Genomic DNA, 18,011 nt, shown 5'->3' on the forward strand with positions numbered 1-18,011 from the left:
CATTAAATCTGTATAGTGCTTTTGGAAGTATGGTCATTTTGACAATATTAATTCTGCCTATCCAAGAACAAGGGATATATTTCCATTTTCTAAGATCTTCTTTAATTTCTTTCTTTTGCATTCTGTAGTTTTTGTTGTAGAGGTCTTTCACTTATTTTGTTAGGTTGATTCCCAAGTATTTTACTTTTTTCTGAGGCTATTGTAAATGGGGTATTTTTCCTCGTTTCCCCTTCAGAGGATTTGTCACTGATAAACAGAAATGCCTTTGATTTATGGGTGTTGATTTTGTATCCCGCTACTTTGCTGAATTCATTTACTAATTTAGAAGTTTTCTGGTGGAATTTTTTAGCTCTCCTAGTTATAGTATCATATTGTTGGTAAATAGTGCTAATTTGAATTCTTCTTTCTCTGTCTGTATCGCTTTAATTTCTTTCGTCTAATTGCACTGGCCAATGTTTCAAGAACTATGTTAAATAGAAGTGGTGAAAAAGGGCATCCCTGTCTTGTTCCAGTTTTTAGAGGAAATGCTTTCAATTTTTCTCCATTTAAAATGATGTTGGCTTGGGACTTAGCATAGATAGCTTTTACAATGTTGAGATATGTTCCTGTTATATCAGATTAGGCCCCGACTTCCTTAATAAGACTCCTATTGCATAAGAATTAAAATCCAGAATTAATAAATGAGATGGAGTCAAACTAAAAAGCTTCTTTTCAGTAAAAGAAACAATTAGTGAGGTGAATAGAGCACCTACAACTTGGGAGCAAATTTTTACCACTTACACATCAGATAGAGCACTAATCTCTAGGGTATATAAAGAATTCAAAACAAATAATCCAATCAATAAATGGGCCAAGGACATGAACAGACACTTTTCAGAAGGTGATATACAATCAATAAATATATGAAAAATATTTAATCTCTAGCAATTAAAGAAATACAAATCAAAACTACTCTAAGATATCATCTCATTCCAGTCAGAATGGTAGCTATTAAGAATACAAACAACAATAAGTATTGTGGAGGATGTGGGCAAAAAGGCACACTCATACATTGCTGGTGGGACTGCAAAACGGTGCAGCCAATCTGGAAAGCAGTATGGAGATTCCTTGGAAAACTGGGAATGAAACCACCATTTGACCCAGCTATCTCACTCCTCAGTCTATACCCAAAGGACTTAAAAACAGCATATTACAGGGACACAGCCACATCAGTGTTTATAGCAGCCCAATCACAATAGCTAAACTGTGGAGCCAACCTAGATGCCCTTCAGATAGATGAATGGATAAAGAAAATGTGGTATATGCACACAATGGAACATTGCTCAACAATAAAAGAGAATATAACCATTGGCATTTGCAGGTAAATGGATGAAGTCGGAAAAGATAATGCTAAATGAAGTTAGCCAATTCCAGAAAACCAAATGTCAAATGTTTTCTCTAATATAAGGAGGCTGATTCATAGTGGGGTTGGGAGGGGGAGCATGGGAGGAATAGATGAACTCTAGATAGGGCAGAGGGGAGGAAGAGAAGGGGAGGGGGCAAGCGGGTAAAAAAGATGGGATGAGATGGACATCATTACCCTAAGTACATGTATGAAGACACAAATGGTGTGAATATACATTGTATACAACCAGAAATATGAAAAATTGTGCTCTGTATGCGCAATATGAATTGTAATACATTCTCCTTGAATTGTTAATGATCAAATTAAAATTAAAAAAAATTAAAAAAATAAATATACCATCTAATTTAATGCTTAAAAAAAAAGAAGAATGTAAACAGCTGGCTGGGAGGCAGTGGAAAAGAATTGCTGTTTTTGGGGATCAATGGTCTCAGATTGCACTGATTGACAGAATTGGTTTAGATACTGAATTGAGTGTCAGGGGTCAGGGACATGAGCCCCTGGCTCTGCATCTAACTGTGAGAACTTGGCAGCTTACATTACATCTTTGGGTCTTAGTCTATTTCTAAAATCAGTCTATTTCTACAGTATTCCCAAAGCCCTCTTTAAATCTAATGTTACCCAGCCCCTCTGAATGTCCAAGATGTCCATATGGAGGGCTTTGGTATCATGTGTGATTACAAGTAAAAACAGCAAAGCACCTCCCACAGATACCACTGTTGTTGACAATACCAAGAGTTAAGGAGACAGAACATGACAGGGGCCTGGAGAGGAGAGGGAAGGAGACTAGGTCCAGCCCTTGCTTCCACCACTAACTGATGCACTCTTAGTGAAGCCAAAAATACCTGCATATTTTCAAAATCAGCACACATGTTCACAAACATTTGAGGATGGTGGCTTGGTAAGAGACTAATGGCTCCCCAGGCATGTCCATGTCCTAATCCCCCAAACCTGGGATATGTTAAGTTTATGTGGCAAAAGGGACTTTATAAATATGATTAAATTAAGGATCTGAGGTAGGGAGATTTGGGAGGATTATCTGGGTGGGCATAATAGAATCGCGGGTCTTTTACAGGGAAAGAAGCAGAAGAGTCAGAGAGGGATGTGATGATGAAAGCGGGCATCAGAGTGAGGAAAGGCAACTGGAAAAGCTCAGATGCTGGCCTTGAAGATGGAGGAAGAGGCCACAAGCCAAGAGACACAGGCAGCCCCTAGAATCTGGAAAAGGCAAAGAAATGGATTCTTTTCTAGAGCCTCCAGGAGAAACAGCCCTACCTACTCCTTGATTTTAGGACTTTTGATTTCTAGACATGTAGAAGAATAAATTTGAATTGTCATAAAGTTTGCAGCAAATTATTACTTAACAGCTATAGGAAACTAAGACAATAGCCAATTTAGGACCCTGGGTCCAGTCACAGATGGTTTAACATAGAAGGTTCTCAACTTTGGCTCCATTTAGAATGGCCTCTGGGGTGAGGTGTGAGCTTTGGTCATTTCGGAAACTTCTGACTTTAATGTGCAGCCTGGGTTGAGAACCACTGGCTGATAGTGGCCAGGGACTCGGTTGAATGAATTATTTTTCTAAGAGGGCAGGAACTGCTAATGGGAGACTCTTTTGCATTTTCTTTTCCTAATGCATCATATCTCCACTCTCTGAAAGACTGAAAAAGTTATTATATTGTTTAAACAAAAAATCGAGGAGAACCCATGTTGTTCTTTATAATAAGTAGCTATAGAGTAAAACCTGTTAAATTTTGCCATTTAAAAAAAATTGAACAATTTCATATCTTCTGGACTTCTTAAGATTCAAAAAGATACAAAGAAGTAATACTATGATAAAATCGAGACCTTGAACTCCACACTCGTCTTGTGGAAATGGCTCACCTGGCACAGGCTACAATGCGCTTGTATCCTGAGTCACGGAAGCCACTGTAGCTGGATGCTAGTACAAACAAAGGAACAAATGAGCAAATGTGAAGCAAAGTGTTTTGAGTTGTCTTGGAACCTGTCAGAACAGAATCGTTAACGATCAAGTCTCTGAACATACTTCAAAATGATTTGACATTTGGAAGTTGGCACTTTTGGTGATTTCAATGAAATTCATGGCTATGGGCAACATCAGGAAATCTTTAAATAATTACAACAGCTCTTTGCTCTCAAAGAACTTATAATTTAAGGAAGACGACATTTAAGATAAGTATATATTGGCAATGTGTCTGGGAGATTCGGAAGGAGGAAGAGCCAATGGCTGCATTTGCTGGTGGTTGCAAGAAAGCTGGTAGAAACTGAGCCAAAATGGAAGCCATCAGGACAGAGGCAGCAGCAAGGCTCTGACCCTGGGGCAAAGGTCAAAGGAAGTGGTTTGGAGCCTGCAAGTGGACTTGATTTTGGACAGGGAAGTAAGATCCAATTAATAGAGGCTTGGGAGGGCCACAGGTTACAAAGGTGGAAAAAAAGAAAGGAACATAAGAAAAGGAGGAGGGGGAGGAAAAGGAGGAGGAGGAGATAGAAGAGAGGGAGGAGGAGGAGGAAGAGAAGATGGGGGATGGGAGAGGAGGAGTTGGAGGAGTTGGAGGAGGACATTGAGGAGGGGTGGGGGAAGAAAAAGACAATGAGGACTGTGAATACTGCAGAGAAGAACAAGGTAAAGATGGAGGCAGAGGATTGTGCATTTGCTGGATCCCTTGGAGTCCAGCAGAACAGCTAGGGATGGAAAAATTCACAGGGTTAAAAGAGAATTCAAGGTCCTAAATGAAATGCTGGCACAGAAGTAAAGGGGATTAAAAGGAATTAGACCTTTCTGCAGCTTTACAACTAATTACAATCCTTAAAAGTAACAGGATCAAAACAACTTCAACAATAGTGAATGAATTTAGGTTAGTTGTTAGATTATTTAATGTTAGTTTCCAACTGTTATTAAAGAGTTACGCCTATTATAATTGCAGTAATGTTTACGTGGATATTAGCCTGCTTAAGAATTGGGTTAAGACATTTTGTTTCTTTAGTGAGACATTTTTCCTAACCAGGAAAGCTCTCTTTTTTGACATTCTTTATGTTTAGCCAAAATTACAAGTAAGTCATTTTGTTTTACCTTCAATATCCTGGGTATCAATTTTCAAATAAAAGCTGCAAACTTCCTCAGAGGTGCTGGTTTTATGGACTATCGTTTTTACCTACATGGAGACATGGAAACAAGAAGGTTCTATTTAAAATGGCAAAATAAAAAAGGTATCATGGCAGTCCTGCTGACGTAAACGGGGTGCTTGAAGTTTTGTTTTCAGAATCCAGTATGAATGTTGGACACTAACGACTCATTTCCCAGCAGCTGAACTTGCAGCAAACTCCAAACCTGAAACATAGCTGGGAAGCCCAAAGTAAACAAACAAACAAAAAAATGACCTTTGCCCAGGTACATTCTTGGTCTGAGCACCTTACACTATAGAAAATTCCCAAGGGCCTTGTCCCGGAGCTTGGGCGCTTTAATTTTACACATGACCCTACAAGGCTAGGAAGTGTGGTTTTACACTAGCCCATACACCATCAAGGCAAGGTGTGTTGGGTGGGTGAGGGAACTGCCAGAAGTAGACACAGTGAGAGCAACCAGGATGGCAGAAAAGGACCACCCCTTCCTCAGGCAATCTATAATCAGACCTTGAAGGAATAAATGGACCCAAGGTAAGAACAAAATTAAAATCACCAATAGAATTTTAAATTCAGCTCAGAGCACACAGCTTAAGACTGCAAGGATATATGTAAATAAATTAGAAAAACTTGTAACCACAAAAATGGCTAAAATAGAAGAAACTTCAACCTTGATGTATAATACTTCAATCCTCAAACAGGTTGGATAAACAAGATGCGACATGTTACTAACCAAAGAAAACATACATACATGCACAATGTATGAAGCACTCATAAAAAAGTTATAGGTCCATACATAGTCATGTACCACATAGTCATTAGGCCGTTTGATGTTGTGTGAATATCACAGGGTTTACTTACAAAAGCTAGGCAGCTATGACATCACTAGGTGATATAATCTTATAAGACCATTGTCTATGTGGTCCCAGGATTGACAGCAATGTCATTATGCGTTACATGACTGTGTAATTAGGTATATATAATTTCCACAAATATATAAAAGGTATGCATATAAGGATTAACATGTCATTATCAAAAATAAATTGTGTGAAGAGCTGTCAAGATAGCTAGAAAGAATTAGATAATTCTCTGAATCCTATTTTAGTCATGGTTATACAAGTTCAAATTTCTGTGACTTTGTGGTAAAGTCCTTAACTTTTACGTTACCTAGTACAAATAGAGACACAGCTCCCTACTGACTTCCAGTTAAATACTTACATGTACTGTAGCCAGGCCATTGCTAAATCCTGTACTGATGACAAGGTCATCATTGAGAGGCACCTGGAAAGAAATCAGGCTTTTTTATTATTCAATAGGGAGAGAGGATGGAGCAAATAAAAGAATTGACTGACACCTGCCAGTCTCCTCTCAGAGCCCTGGTGAGAGTCAATGGATAAGACATATGCCCATAGTTGGCACTAAAAGCTGCTGGAGCTCACCCCTTGCATTCCATATGTAAGCAAGATGCCTGAGCTCTCTTGAATGACAGCTCATTCATGTCAGAGGTCCTTTTTGGTTGCATTACTGTTACAGATGATCATAGTAAACCTGGGTCTTCATTTCCTTTTGCCAGTCAGCTAAGTTTCTAGCTCAGGAAAGGGCATCCTATGTGCCAATGGAGGATGCTTTCATTAGCATGGTGGCCCTCTTCCACCTCTTGATGGCTTATTTCCTCCCACTTGTCTCTGGCCTTGTTTGTCCAAACTCCTGGCACCCCACTCAAGCCTTCTAAACCCATCGCTGCTGTTGCTTTCCTTCCCAACCTACTAGGAGGAAATGAAGACAAGAACTCAGTTAAGTAATTCTCCTCTCGAGAGAATTTCTATCCTTTAAATTCCCAATTCGTGGAAAGCCTGGGAGAGGTCATGCTGAGCAAGGGCCGAAGTGTCAGTCTGTAGCCTCCCCTGACCCATGCTTAGCACACAAGTGCAAAAAGGATCCAGGGTGCATTCAGGTTTGTCATCCTTTTCTCAAATGTTAGGAGACTTAAGAAAATTGGCCAGCTTTCCTATTCTACCTGACAGAATCTTGCCACATTAACTGGAAAGCTAGAAAAAAGGGTTTCTATGGACACAAATACATTTGGGAAATGCTGGGCAATGGGCCCACCTCGCTCCTGAGTCACATTAAAGAATAGGAGAATCTTATACTAAAGAACTCATTTCACTTGATTTATTTTATTTTATTTCATTTTATTTTGAATTTTTAAAAAAAATATTTATTTTTTAGTTATAGGTGGACACAATGTCTTTATTTTACTTTATGTGGTGTTGAGGATCAAACCCAGTGCCTCACACATCCCAGGCGAGCATTCTCCCTCTGAGCCCCAGCCCGAGCCCTCGGTTCACTTAATTTAAACGAAAATTTCCGCACTTATTCAATGACCTTTCATTTCATGTAACATGTTTAAAGAAGAGCGTGTGTACAGAATTCCAAACTAGATAATAACAGCCCAGATTTCACATGGAAGCAGCATTCTGGGCTGAGGTTCAAGGTATTTTAAGATGACCAGAGACTCTTACAAAATTACCCCTATGGAGAAAAGCACTTCCAGCTACGTCAAACAAGCCCACTAGGATCCTTAGGCTGATAGCTTCTCATTAGAACTTGGACTCAGAATGTGAATCTGGTGAGTTTTAAATGCTCAGGGGTGGGATGGGGATGGCTCAGTGGTAGAAGGCTTGTCTGGTAAGAGTGAGGACCCAGCACCACAGAAACAAAACAGCAAACAAAACCAAACAAAAACCAATAATTAAATGAATGTGTCTCAAGAACAGGAGACACATTCATAAACTAAGGACCATAAGAGCAAATGATTACAGAGGCTGAGTGAAGCTAGTGAGGACATAAATGCATATTTCATGTGACTAGTGAAAATTAGCAAATTAAAAATGACATGCCAATCAATGCCTAGAGCCCTATCACTGATCTTTTGATTTTCTTTTTTAAAATATTTTATTTCACTTATTTATTTTTATGTGGTGCTGAGGATCGAACTCAGGGTCTCGCATGTGCGAGGCCAGCGCTCTGCCACTGAGCCACAACCCCAACCCTGATCTTTTGATTTTTTTAAGGGAAGCTGATAATCATATTTGTATTTGAAATCTCTGGATCTTTAAATGTTGACATAGACCTGTATTCAGGTCTGTATCTTTTTAAAATTATGGGCCACTGGTTTGCAATTTTTGCATTAATTTTATTTTTATTTTTTATGCCTATTTAATATTTTTCACAAGCATAGAATTGTGGAGGATGTAGACAGTGAGGACTATCCCAATTATCTGTATCTTTAAATATGCTTAATAATACAAACATAATAATTAGAAAAGTAAATGTTAGCATCTGCATACTGAGTGCTAATAGTAATACAGAACCCACTTTCCCCCAGTGTGTCCTTGTCTTTGGGAAATTTTCATAAGTCATTAAAGTTTTCACTTTTAAAAATCCATTAGGAGCAAAGGACATGAAGCAAGGAGTTTGGGGACCTAAAGGCCAATTCCTACCTGGTTACAGTCTGCATATAGGACTGAGGCCAAAAGAACCACCAGGAGTCTTCCATTTCTGCTCTCCCACTCTGCAACTGAACCTTTGTGTGTGACATACCTATATCTGGAATGTTCTTCCCTTCTCTTTGCCTGGCTACCTCACTCCGATTGTTCCAGATCTGAGCCACACATTTGGGCATGTTAAGACTATGACCCCATCTTTCAGCCTGGATCAGGAGGCCCCCGCTTGGAACTTCCACAGATTTATTGAGGCTCTTCATTTTCTCTGTCTGCTTAACTGACTCTCTTTCCCCAGTACACAGGTTCTTTGGGTTTTACTTTGGAGTCCCCAGCACTCACGATATAACAGGCACTCTTCCTTAAGGCACCCCAGGTACTCAGCATATGTTTAAATGGTTCATAAATACATTTGTACAGTAAGGGCAGGACAGATGATTTTGGTGGTCTTATCCCATGGTGAAATATTATGAAAAAAATCTTTATTTACCTCTACTGGCCTCCCAAGGAAATTCTTTTCGGTCACCTTGTAATGGTGGAAGTCCCCTTTGTGCTTGTAGGAGACATTGATGTCCATATTCAATTGGAGTTGTTTAACCAGGAGTGAATATTCTGTCAGGCCCTCGATGGCATTGATTGTATCCTATCAACAACCAGCAAGGCATGAATCACATTGAGCTTATTTACATCCCCCCGTTTGACAAATGCCCTTCCTTATGAATGTGTGCATCATCGTTGTTGGAGGCAAAACTCCAGTGCCCAAGTGCAACCATTGTGGAGGTGGAAGGATGCTGCTGTTTGTAGGAACAGGAAGTAAGTGTGGTCTCAGACCTGGGTTCTCTACATATTCTGTTCAGGTAACCTCGGACAAGTCACTCTGCTGAATGCCCCCAACTCTATTTTCCCTTCCCAATATTCCCTGTTTTAGTGTTTCCTTTCTTCCGTTTTTAGCACCCATCTCCATTTGTTATACTTTTATTTGTAGTTAGTTAAAATACTTTTCTTTATAGTTAGTGACCTCCCTCTCTGTCATATGATTCATGGAGTGAGTGAATACTGTATCTTGGTATCTGCGATGGTTTGATTGAGTCCCCAGGTTCAGATTGGAAACCTAATCCCCAGTGTGGCAATGTTGGAGATGGATTCTAATGAGAAATATCTAGGTCTATGGGAGAACCACCCTCACTAATGGATTAATGCCATTTTTGTCCTTATAAGTATGAGTTTGACCCTCTTTTGTGTGTGATTGTTCTCTTTCTTTCCTTCTCTTGACCTCTTTGCCTTCCTTCAAGGGATGATGCTGCAGGAAGGCCCTTGCCAGTTGCCAGATGATGGCACTTTAATCTTCTACTTCCCAGCCTCCCAAACCATGAGCTAATCCATTTCTGTTCAGTATAAACCGCCTACTCTGTGGTATCTGGTTCTAGCAGCAAAAAACTGATGGATACAATATCTATTGCATTTAGTAGGTACATATGATAGCTACTCAAGAAATATTTGTTGAAGAATAAATGAGTAAATTTATCATTTTGGGTTTCATCTTCCTTACCTATAAAATGAAGAAATGTGGCTAGATCAGAGATGTTACATACACAGCTACTCTCTTTGTGCATGCCTGTGGAAGCCAGTGCTAATCAGTAGGGCATTTTTTCCCCTCTCCTAAGCCTACAGTTGTCCTCAAGACAAATCCATTAGATGATTACTAGATTAATCCTTCAGGATCCCTGAACTGTATATTTACATATATCTATAAATATATGTAGATATACACATGTCATCATTATCTAAACATTCAGGGGGCAGAAAAGATGTCAATATTTCAGCTTAATTTTGAATATAGAATATAGGCAATTCCATCATTGTACAAACATCACAGAGTATACTCACACAAACCTAGGTATAGGACAATCACTCAACGTGGCCTCTTTATGCAATGAAGAGATGTGGTAAACACAAGATGTGTGTGAGGTTTTTGTAAGTAGAGTGAGTATGCTTTTAAGTAATAAGAAGTGTACTATAGGGGTGGGGGTGTAGGTCAGTGTACAGTTTGTGCTTAGCAAGCTCAAGGTGCAAGATTTAATAATCCCAGCACCCAAAATAAAAGTATAGTATATAAATAGACAAAACCAGTAACATACTCATTTATTATCAAGTATTAAGTGCATAATTGTATTGCTATGCTTTTATATGAGCGGTAGTGCAATAGGTTTGTTTTTTACCTGCGTGACCACAGGCATGTGAATAACATGTTACACTATGACATTATGATAAGCACATCATCACTAGGGAACAGGAATTTTTCAGGGCTCCCTGGAACCACTGTTGTATATGTGGTCTCTCATTGACTGAAATGATATTTTGTGGCACATGACTGTATTTTATACAACTACATAATAGAATATAAAATATACATACTCAAATAATTGATAGGTAGGTAAATATAACAATCAGTGTTTCTCTTACTTTTTAGTTGTTTTCTGCAGGGAAGGGTAAGGGTACCTTTGACTACATGGTAAAGACTATGTTACATAGGATGTGATATAATTATGTATACATATATATATATATATATATATAATATGTATATATACATATATAGTATATATGTAATTATATACACACACACACATTATTGCTTTAGTCAAGTAAACCAGTCACCTTGAATCCTTTTGGAACAAATTATTATTTTTTTAAAAGAACTTACAAGGCTTTCATGGTCTCTAAGAATTAGGAAGGAATCCCTGGGCTTAGTTGGGAGATGGAAGTCCTGAGTTAGGGTCTGCCACTAATGCCCTGAGGAAACTCCCTGGGCTCACTTCCCTCTCCACATAGTAAGGATATCAATGCAGATGGCTCCAGGGGGCCTTCACTTCTAAACATTTACTTTTATCTATAGTGTGCTCATTTGGTGGGCAAAGCATGGAGGCCAGAATAAGTGTGGAATGTGTGGTGTGAGCAACAATAAAAATGTCTACAGGAGGATAAAAGAAGCCACAAAAGTACTACCTGGGTGGAGTAGAAGCCGCCTCCGTACCTCTGCTCCTCCGCTAGCCATTTGATGATGGGTTTGACATAATTCATGTCTTTCAGGCTGAGGCTGGTGAGCAAGGCGTAGGCGGTGGTTTCCACCATACCTGCCGTGCCCGTGTTAGGTGTGGAGCTGTCTCTACGCTGGAGATTGTCTTTCCAAAAGCGGTAAATGGGTGGATTACCTGATATCAACACATCACAGAGGATTAAAAATGTGAATATGACACCACTTTAGTAGTGAGTATATTATCGCCTTCTCATTCCTAGAAGTTTCTGATTTTCTTTCTTTCTTTTTTTAATATTTATTTTTTAGGTGTAGATGGACACAACACAATGCCTTTATTTTTATGTGGTGCTGAGGATTGAACCCGGGTCCCGCCCGTGCTAGGGGAGCGCTCTACCGCTGAGCCACAATTCCAGACCCTCTGATTTTCTTTATATGAAGACATTCCTCAAGGGTCTGATACAAAATGAGACCACTTATGACAAGTGTTACTTGTCTTTATTTGTAAAGGTCAATGTGGAAAGGCCACATGGACCAGGGCGAGGTGGTTCAGTGGAGTGGAAAATGCAATAAGCTGGAGATTAACAGACCCAGGTGCCAGTCTCTCCTCTAGGATTAACACCTCTGTCAATCTGGGCAAGTTCCCTTGGTCAATCTCCTGGTACTTCAGGTAGATAATACTTTCTTCCATGCAGTGAAACTTAAATGAGATTCTAAATGGGAAAAATATCTGTAAACCAGAAAGCACCATGCACACAGAAAAGATCACTACTATTATTGACACTACAAAGTAAATTGGAGAACCTTTCTCCCTGAAGGAAAAAAATCCACATATTGGGAATTATTAGATTCTACCCACATCCTTATTAGATCTTTAATTATCTTCTTCCAATTTAAAGTACCAAAGGGAATTTCATATATGCAGCACTTTTCATAACATAGATTCTAAATTATATATAATATACATCCATATTATATATAATATGTATACATATATGTGTGTATATATAGTATATAAAATATATTATATAATATATAAATGTATTATATAATATGATATATATATATATATAATTGCTTTAGTCAAGTAAACTAGTCACCTTGAATCCTTTTTGGAACAAATTATTATTACATTTTTTAAAAACCTTGAAATCATTTTTGATGGTTAGTAAAAAGTTTCATGTGTCTGTTTACAACTCATTAATTACATTATTTTCATGACCTTGAACAAGATACTTTCCTATCCCTTTGCTACATTTGAAATGAAAGATTTAGTTTAGGTTCTGAAAGAAACTTCCAGCTTGAACATTATTTTAATTATAAAGTTCTTTTCTAGCTCTTAAATTCTATGATTTTCTGATCCATATCATAATATGGAAGATGTTTCTTTTGTGTGATTTTTGAAGTAGTTTACAAGAGGTCTGGAGGTATGTGATAAAATATAGTCATTTTTCAGTGATGACAGAGTGAAGCTTTGTAGAAGGCCATAGACCTAATTTAAAAATGAAATTTTTATAAAATTCCATCCAGGAGAGGGCTCAAAGTGTCCAACCAAAGGTCTGGGGTTGTGGCTCAGTGATAGAGTGCTTGCCTAGCATGTGTGAGGCAGTGGGTTTGATTCTCAGCACCACATACAAACAAGTAAATAAAATAAAAAAGTTCATCAACAACTAATAAAAATACTTTTTTGTCTAACCAAGCTGATGACTTTTGCTACCTGGTAGAATATAAGCAGATCAACCACTTCTTTGCTCAAAATCCTCCAGTGGCTTCCCTTCTTACTCTAAGTGGAAGTTAAAGTTCTGGGGTGCCCTCTGGCCCTATAGCACTTTGACATGAATGAGACACAGACACCCCTTGCTGTGGATGGAGGTTGCTGTCAAAACCACGGTGCATACCTTGAGGAGTAGAGCACAGGCTGGATTTCACCTTCCATTCACCAGCCTGCTTGGGTGCTGTACAGTTTAAATATGGCTTGTCATCCCCAAAGCTCATGATGGGGCTTGGTCCCCCATGCAGCAGGGATGGGAGGTGGAGCCTAAAGAGGAGTGTTTGGGTCATGGAGGTGGAGTTAATGAATAGGTTAATGCTTTTTCTCAGGGGAATGGATGAGCTATCCCAGGAGTTCAGTCCCCTTTTCTCTTTCCACATGTGCCCACTTGCTCATCTGCTTTCCACCAGAGGGTTCCATCAGAAGCTGAGCAAGCGCTGGCACCATGCTCTTGGACTTCAGAACTGTAAGCCCAAATAAACTTTTCTCCTCTATAAATTAACTGGTCTCTCGCCTTCTAACAACAGAAACTGGACTAAGGCAAGTGTCCTAATCATTGTACACAGAATCCTGAAAAGTCCCTGTAGTGGCCTCCAGTGTGTTACACAACCTTCTCTCACTCCCCCCTGACCTCCCTTCCTGCTCCTCATCTCAACTTTCCCATGGTCACACTGGCCTCCGGTTACTCTTGGGGCACCAGGCAGGCTCATGCCTTGGGGCATTTGTGCTTGCTCTCTGTTCACCAGAAACATCCTTCTAGCAGCCACAGGGCTTGCTTCCTGACGTCCTTTCAGGTCTTTATTCGCATGCGGTCACGTGCTGTATGATATGTTTCAGTTAATCATGGGCTGCTTATACAACAGCATGTACCATATGACCTGAGTGTGTACCAGGCTATGCCATCTATGATCGTGTAAATATACTCTATTGTTCACACAATGGTGAAACTAATACGCACCCCACTGTTAAGTGACACACAGCTGCACCATCTGCTCTGTGAGGATTAAGCTGAAACATCTTACCTTAAATCCCAACCTTTACCCTTGTTATAACTTCTTTTCCTGCCTTATTTTTCTTCATATCGGTTATTACCAACCTGTTCACAGTTTTATTTTTGTATCATGTTTGTCTCTCCCCAAGTGGAATGTGCATTTCATAAGGGCTAGATTTTTTTTCCTTTGGGGTCTGTTTTCTTTATTTCTAGAGCCTAGGACAATGCCTGGCACATAGAAAGTGCCCCTAAGACACTCAACACACATTTAAAAAAAATATTTTTTAGTTGTCAATGGACCTTTGTTTTATTTATTTAAATGTGGTGCTGAGAATTGAACCCAGTGCCTCACACATACTAGGCAAGCGCTCTACCACTGAGCCACAACCTCAGCACCCCCCCCAAGACACATTATTTGAATGAAAGAATGAATACATACTTACTGAGTGAATGAATAAATAAACGAATATCAACACTTGGTGCATTGCAGCGTAACGACTGCTCCTTGAGAGCAGGGACTGGGTCTTGCTCAACCTTGTAGCCACCCACTTCCCCAAGTTTGCAGACTCTATGTGCTTAGTAAACATTTGCTGAGTAACTGTGCAGGATTAGTCTCACCTTTAACCACAGCTTCTCTCTTTAAGGCTGAAGTAATTAAACGAAACCTTGGGTGTGTTTTATCTCCCAGGGAAAGAGCATAGGCCACAATGGCCAGGGTGAAGGTGTTCTGGGGCGGGAGGGCATTTTCAAGCAGGAAGGAGTCCGCTTTTTCTAGGGCTGTGTTGATTTTCTGGAAACAAGAGCAGAAGAAACTCAAGTTTGCTTGGTCAAGCACCATCCTGTCAACTGATGAGCACAGCTCTCGGGGAGCACCATCAGGACAGGGGAGACGAGGGGTGGGAGGACACCACTGAATGGAAACGGACAGTGTCTCAGCAAAGCAATCCCTTCTGAGAGAAGGGGAAGAGCCTAACTTGGAAGAGACATGGTTGTCCAAATCAGGTCAGGCTTTTCACCTCTGAATTCCCACTTTCCTTTTAGAGATTTTTGTCCCTTAAGTTTCTGACTTCAACGTCAGGCCTGACCTCTGGAAAGAAGCACCGAGCACAGACACAACTGTCCCCTTCCCTTTCAGCAGAGTGGAGACAGGTGCGTGTGTTCAAAAGAAATTATGCTAAAAAAATAAGTAAAACTATAAACAGCAGAAAAGAGAGCCCAGTTGCCAAAGTACTTTCCGGTCCTATGAATTCCTGGGAAAAGACTTCTATCACTTTGGGCTGACACCACTGGAAGAGTGACTATGAACGAGAGTCTGGAGTACCTGGCTGGCATCCCCTGTGGCTCATCCTCCCCCCTCCACACATGCTTCTCCCACTCATGGCTGCAGGTGCCACCTGGTCCTCTAGGCACCTGGTTATCTGGTGTAAGTGTAAATGCAAATGTTTATTAAACAAACTAAAACTGTTTCTGTTCAGGTTCAGGTTCTGCAAATACCCTTGGTTTTTTCCATCTCGGTTCCGTCTCCTAGATTGAAGGACATGTCTCATTGAATTCTGCTGTGCAGATAGGAGATTTAACCTTAGCTCTGGGATCTAGCTCTTCCCACACCAAGAGAGCATCTCCATTAGCCTCTGGAAGCATCTATGTTGGTTCAAGTAGGAGGATCCTCTTTATTCCCCTCAGCTTCCAAGCAAGCAAAACAGAACAGCCCAAAGGAGCAGACCTGTGCTTGTGTGGCCCAAGTACTTGCATGTTACAAAGAGCTTCAGTTACTGAGTTTAATGGCAACAAGCATACAGCAATATGTACAGTAAGAGAGGGGAGCTGGAGACACTGGGTCAGTCCTTCACAGTCCCCATTATTGTCCCAATTCTACAATTTTGTACTGTGTGCCACAGGATGATTACATTCACCTTATTCACAGGCATCCATCTTCTGAAGTCTCAAGTAGTTGAAAGGATGTAGTCTCTAATAGCTATTATAGTTTTGAAAGCCTTTGATTCTAGAGTTCAAGTTATTTTCAAGTAATGTGAAAAAGGAGGAAAAGAAACTTTTTTTCTAAGTGTCCTCTGATTGGTGGCTTCCCCACACTGCAGTAAATGGAAGGAAAGCAGACTCTGACTTACCAGCAGGGAGCAAATGTCAAAAGCCTTTCTAATCCCAATGACAACAAAGGCTGTGAGATACAAGGTGTTCTGTCCAGCCTCCACAGGCAACGTACCCTAAAAATAAACAATGTTTTAAAAAAGTAAAATGATCTGGTTCTAATCTCTTCTTTGAGGCCCACGTCCTGCCCTCCCTTCACGCACTCCACGTTTCTCCATGAGCTCAGGTCTTCCTAGTCCAGGGCCTTCTGTTGCCCGTCTCCCCTGCCCCACCTCCTAGTCCCATCTGATACGTCTTCACCTCCCATCCTCAAATTCTCCCCCTCCTTCAAGATCCCGTGAAAATCCCAGCTCTTCTACAAAGCCCTGGTCTCCGTTCACCTGTATTTTTTCCCCCAAGGGTAGTGAAAATCCAGTGCAATGCTGATAAGACCTTCAGTGAAATAGATTCAACCCCATAATTTTATTTCCTAACCCTCACCATCTAGCTCACAAGGTCCCGGTTCTTTAAATGAACCACCTCCCCATTCTTTCCTTCTGCAATTCAAAATGCCAGGCATAACAGGTATACAAAAAATCCTCAATGTCACCAACCATGGGGGAATTGCAAACTGACACCACAGTGCGATGATATTACCTGACACCTGCTAGGATGCTACGAGCAAGACAACTAGCAAAAAGTGTTGGAGAGGACATGGAGAAAAGGGACCTCTGAGCACTGTTAGTGGGAATGTCACGTAGGACAGCTACTACGGAAAACAGAATGAGGTTTCTCAGAAAATTAAAATACAGAATTAGTATCTACCAGTACCACCACTGGGTATATGTCCAAAAGAGAGGAAATCAAGATCTCTAAGATACATTTTACCTCCATCATTATTTACAAAAGCCAAGATATGGAATCAACTTCAGTGTCCATCCATGGATACATAAAATATAGTGTATATATACACACAGTGGAATATTATTCAGCCTTTAAAAAGAAGGAGATCCTGTCATTTGTGACAACATGGATGAACTTGGAGGACATTATGTTCAGTGAAATCAGCCAGTCATTGAAAGACAAATATTGCTTATATTTGGAGTATCATAAAGTTGAACTCATAGAAGCAGTAATGAAGGCTAGGACTAGGGCTGGACTAGGGAGAGATTGGCAAAAGATAAAATTTCACTAAGAAGAATAAAGACACAGAAGATTGATTGTATAACAGACTATAGTTAATAACAAGGTAGTATGTCATTAGAAAATTGCTAAGAACTAGATTTTAAATGTTTTCACCACAAAAGAATACTTGTATAATCTGCTTATATATATATCAATAAAAAAGTCCAAAACAAAAAAAAATAATGTGAGATAATACATATGTTAATTAGCTTGACTGAATCATTCTATAATGTATACATACACCAAAACATCAGGCCTTATGCCATCAATACATACGATTTTAATTTTAGTTAAAAAAAGAAATTTATTAATACTGATGAAAAACATCAGGCATGCTGTGGCTCTGCTTGGAACGCTCCTTTTGTGTCCCTCCTATTTCTCCCAGGAGCCTGGTCAACCATTGTTTTCCAATTCCTCCCATCTAGGTTAGATTCCCTGCTTCCGATGAAACTATTTTTCCCTTTTCTCTTCCCCTCCCTCCCTCCCTCCCTCCCTTCTTTTCTTCCTTTTTTTTTTTTTTTGTCCTGGGGGTTGAACCCAGGGGTGCTGTACCACTGAGGTACCCCTCCAGCCCTTTTTGCTGTCTATTTTGAGACAGGCTCTCTCCAAGTTGCCCAGGCTGGCCTTGAACTTGGGATCCTCCTATCTCGGCCTCTTGAGTCACAGGGACTACAGGTGTGTGCCACCATGCCGGACTATTTTTTTCCTTTTCTTAGTATGTGCCACAGACTCGTCTGACTTCTCTGCTGGGTCCTGAGCTCTGAGGCTGCAGTGGCCACTTTGCTTGTGTTCATGGCTGGGTCCCTGCCACCTCGTACTTAATAAATATCTCTTGACTCCTATGAAGTACATTAGTGAACATACCCACAGATATCTTGATGAGAGTCGCTAGTGCTTAG

The 18,011-nt window shown here is 40.1% G+C and overlaps 1 protein-coding gene across 1 annotated transcript in view; it reads right to left on the reverse strand.

Moving 5' to 3' along the window:
* LOC101959685 (complement C5) overlaps positions 1-18,011 on the reverse strand; it is an 84,179-nt gene that overhangs the window by 12,879 nt on the left and 53,289 nt on the right. The window contains exons 27-33 of the mRNA XM_005320908.4: positions 15,969-16,064; positions 14,461-14,632; positions 11,053-11,258; positions 8,537-8,689; positions 5,762-5,824; positions 4,494-4,575; positions 3,287-3,344 (exon numbers count right to left, since the gene is read on the reverse strand). Coding sequence (XP_005320965.2) covers positions 3,287-3,344; positions 4,494-4,575; positions 5,762-5,824; positions 8,537-8,689; positions 11,053-11,258; positions 14,461-14,632; positions 15,969-16,064 — 830 coding nt within the window. The remainder of the gene's footprint in view (positions 1-3,286; positions 3,345-4,493; positions 4,576-5,761; positions 5,825-8,536; positions 8,690-11,052; positions 11,259-14,460; positions 14,633-15,968; positions 16,065-18,011) is intronic.

Source organism: Ictidomys tridecemlineatus, chromosome 4 (assembly GCF_052094955.1).
Source record: "Ictidomys tridecemlineatus isolate mIctTri1 chromosome 4, mIctTri1.hap1, whole genome shotgun sequence".
In the NCBI taxonomy this organism is placed as follows: Eukaryota; Metazoa; Chordata; class Mammalia; order Rodentia; family Sciuridae; genus Ictidomys; species Ictidomys tridecemlineatus.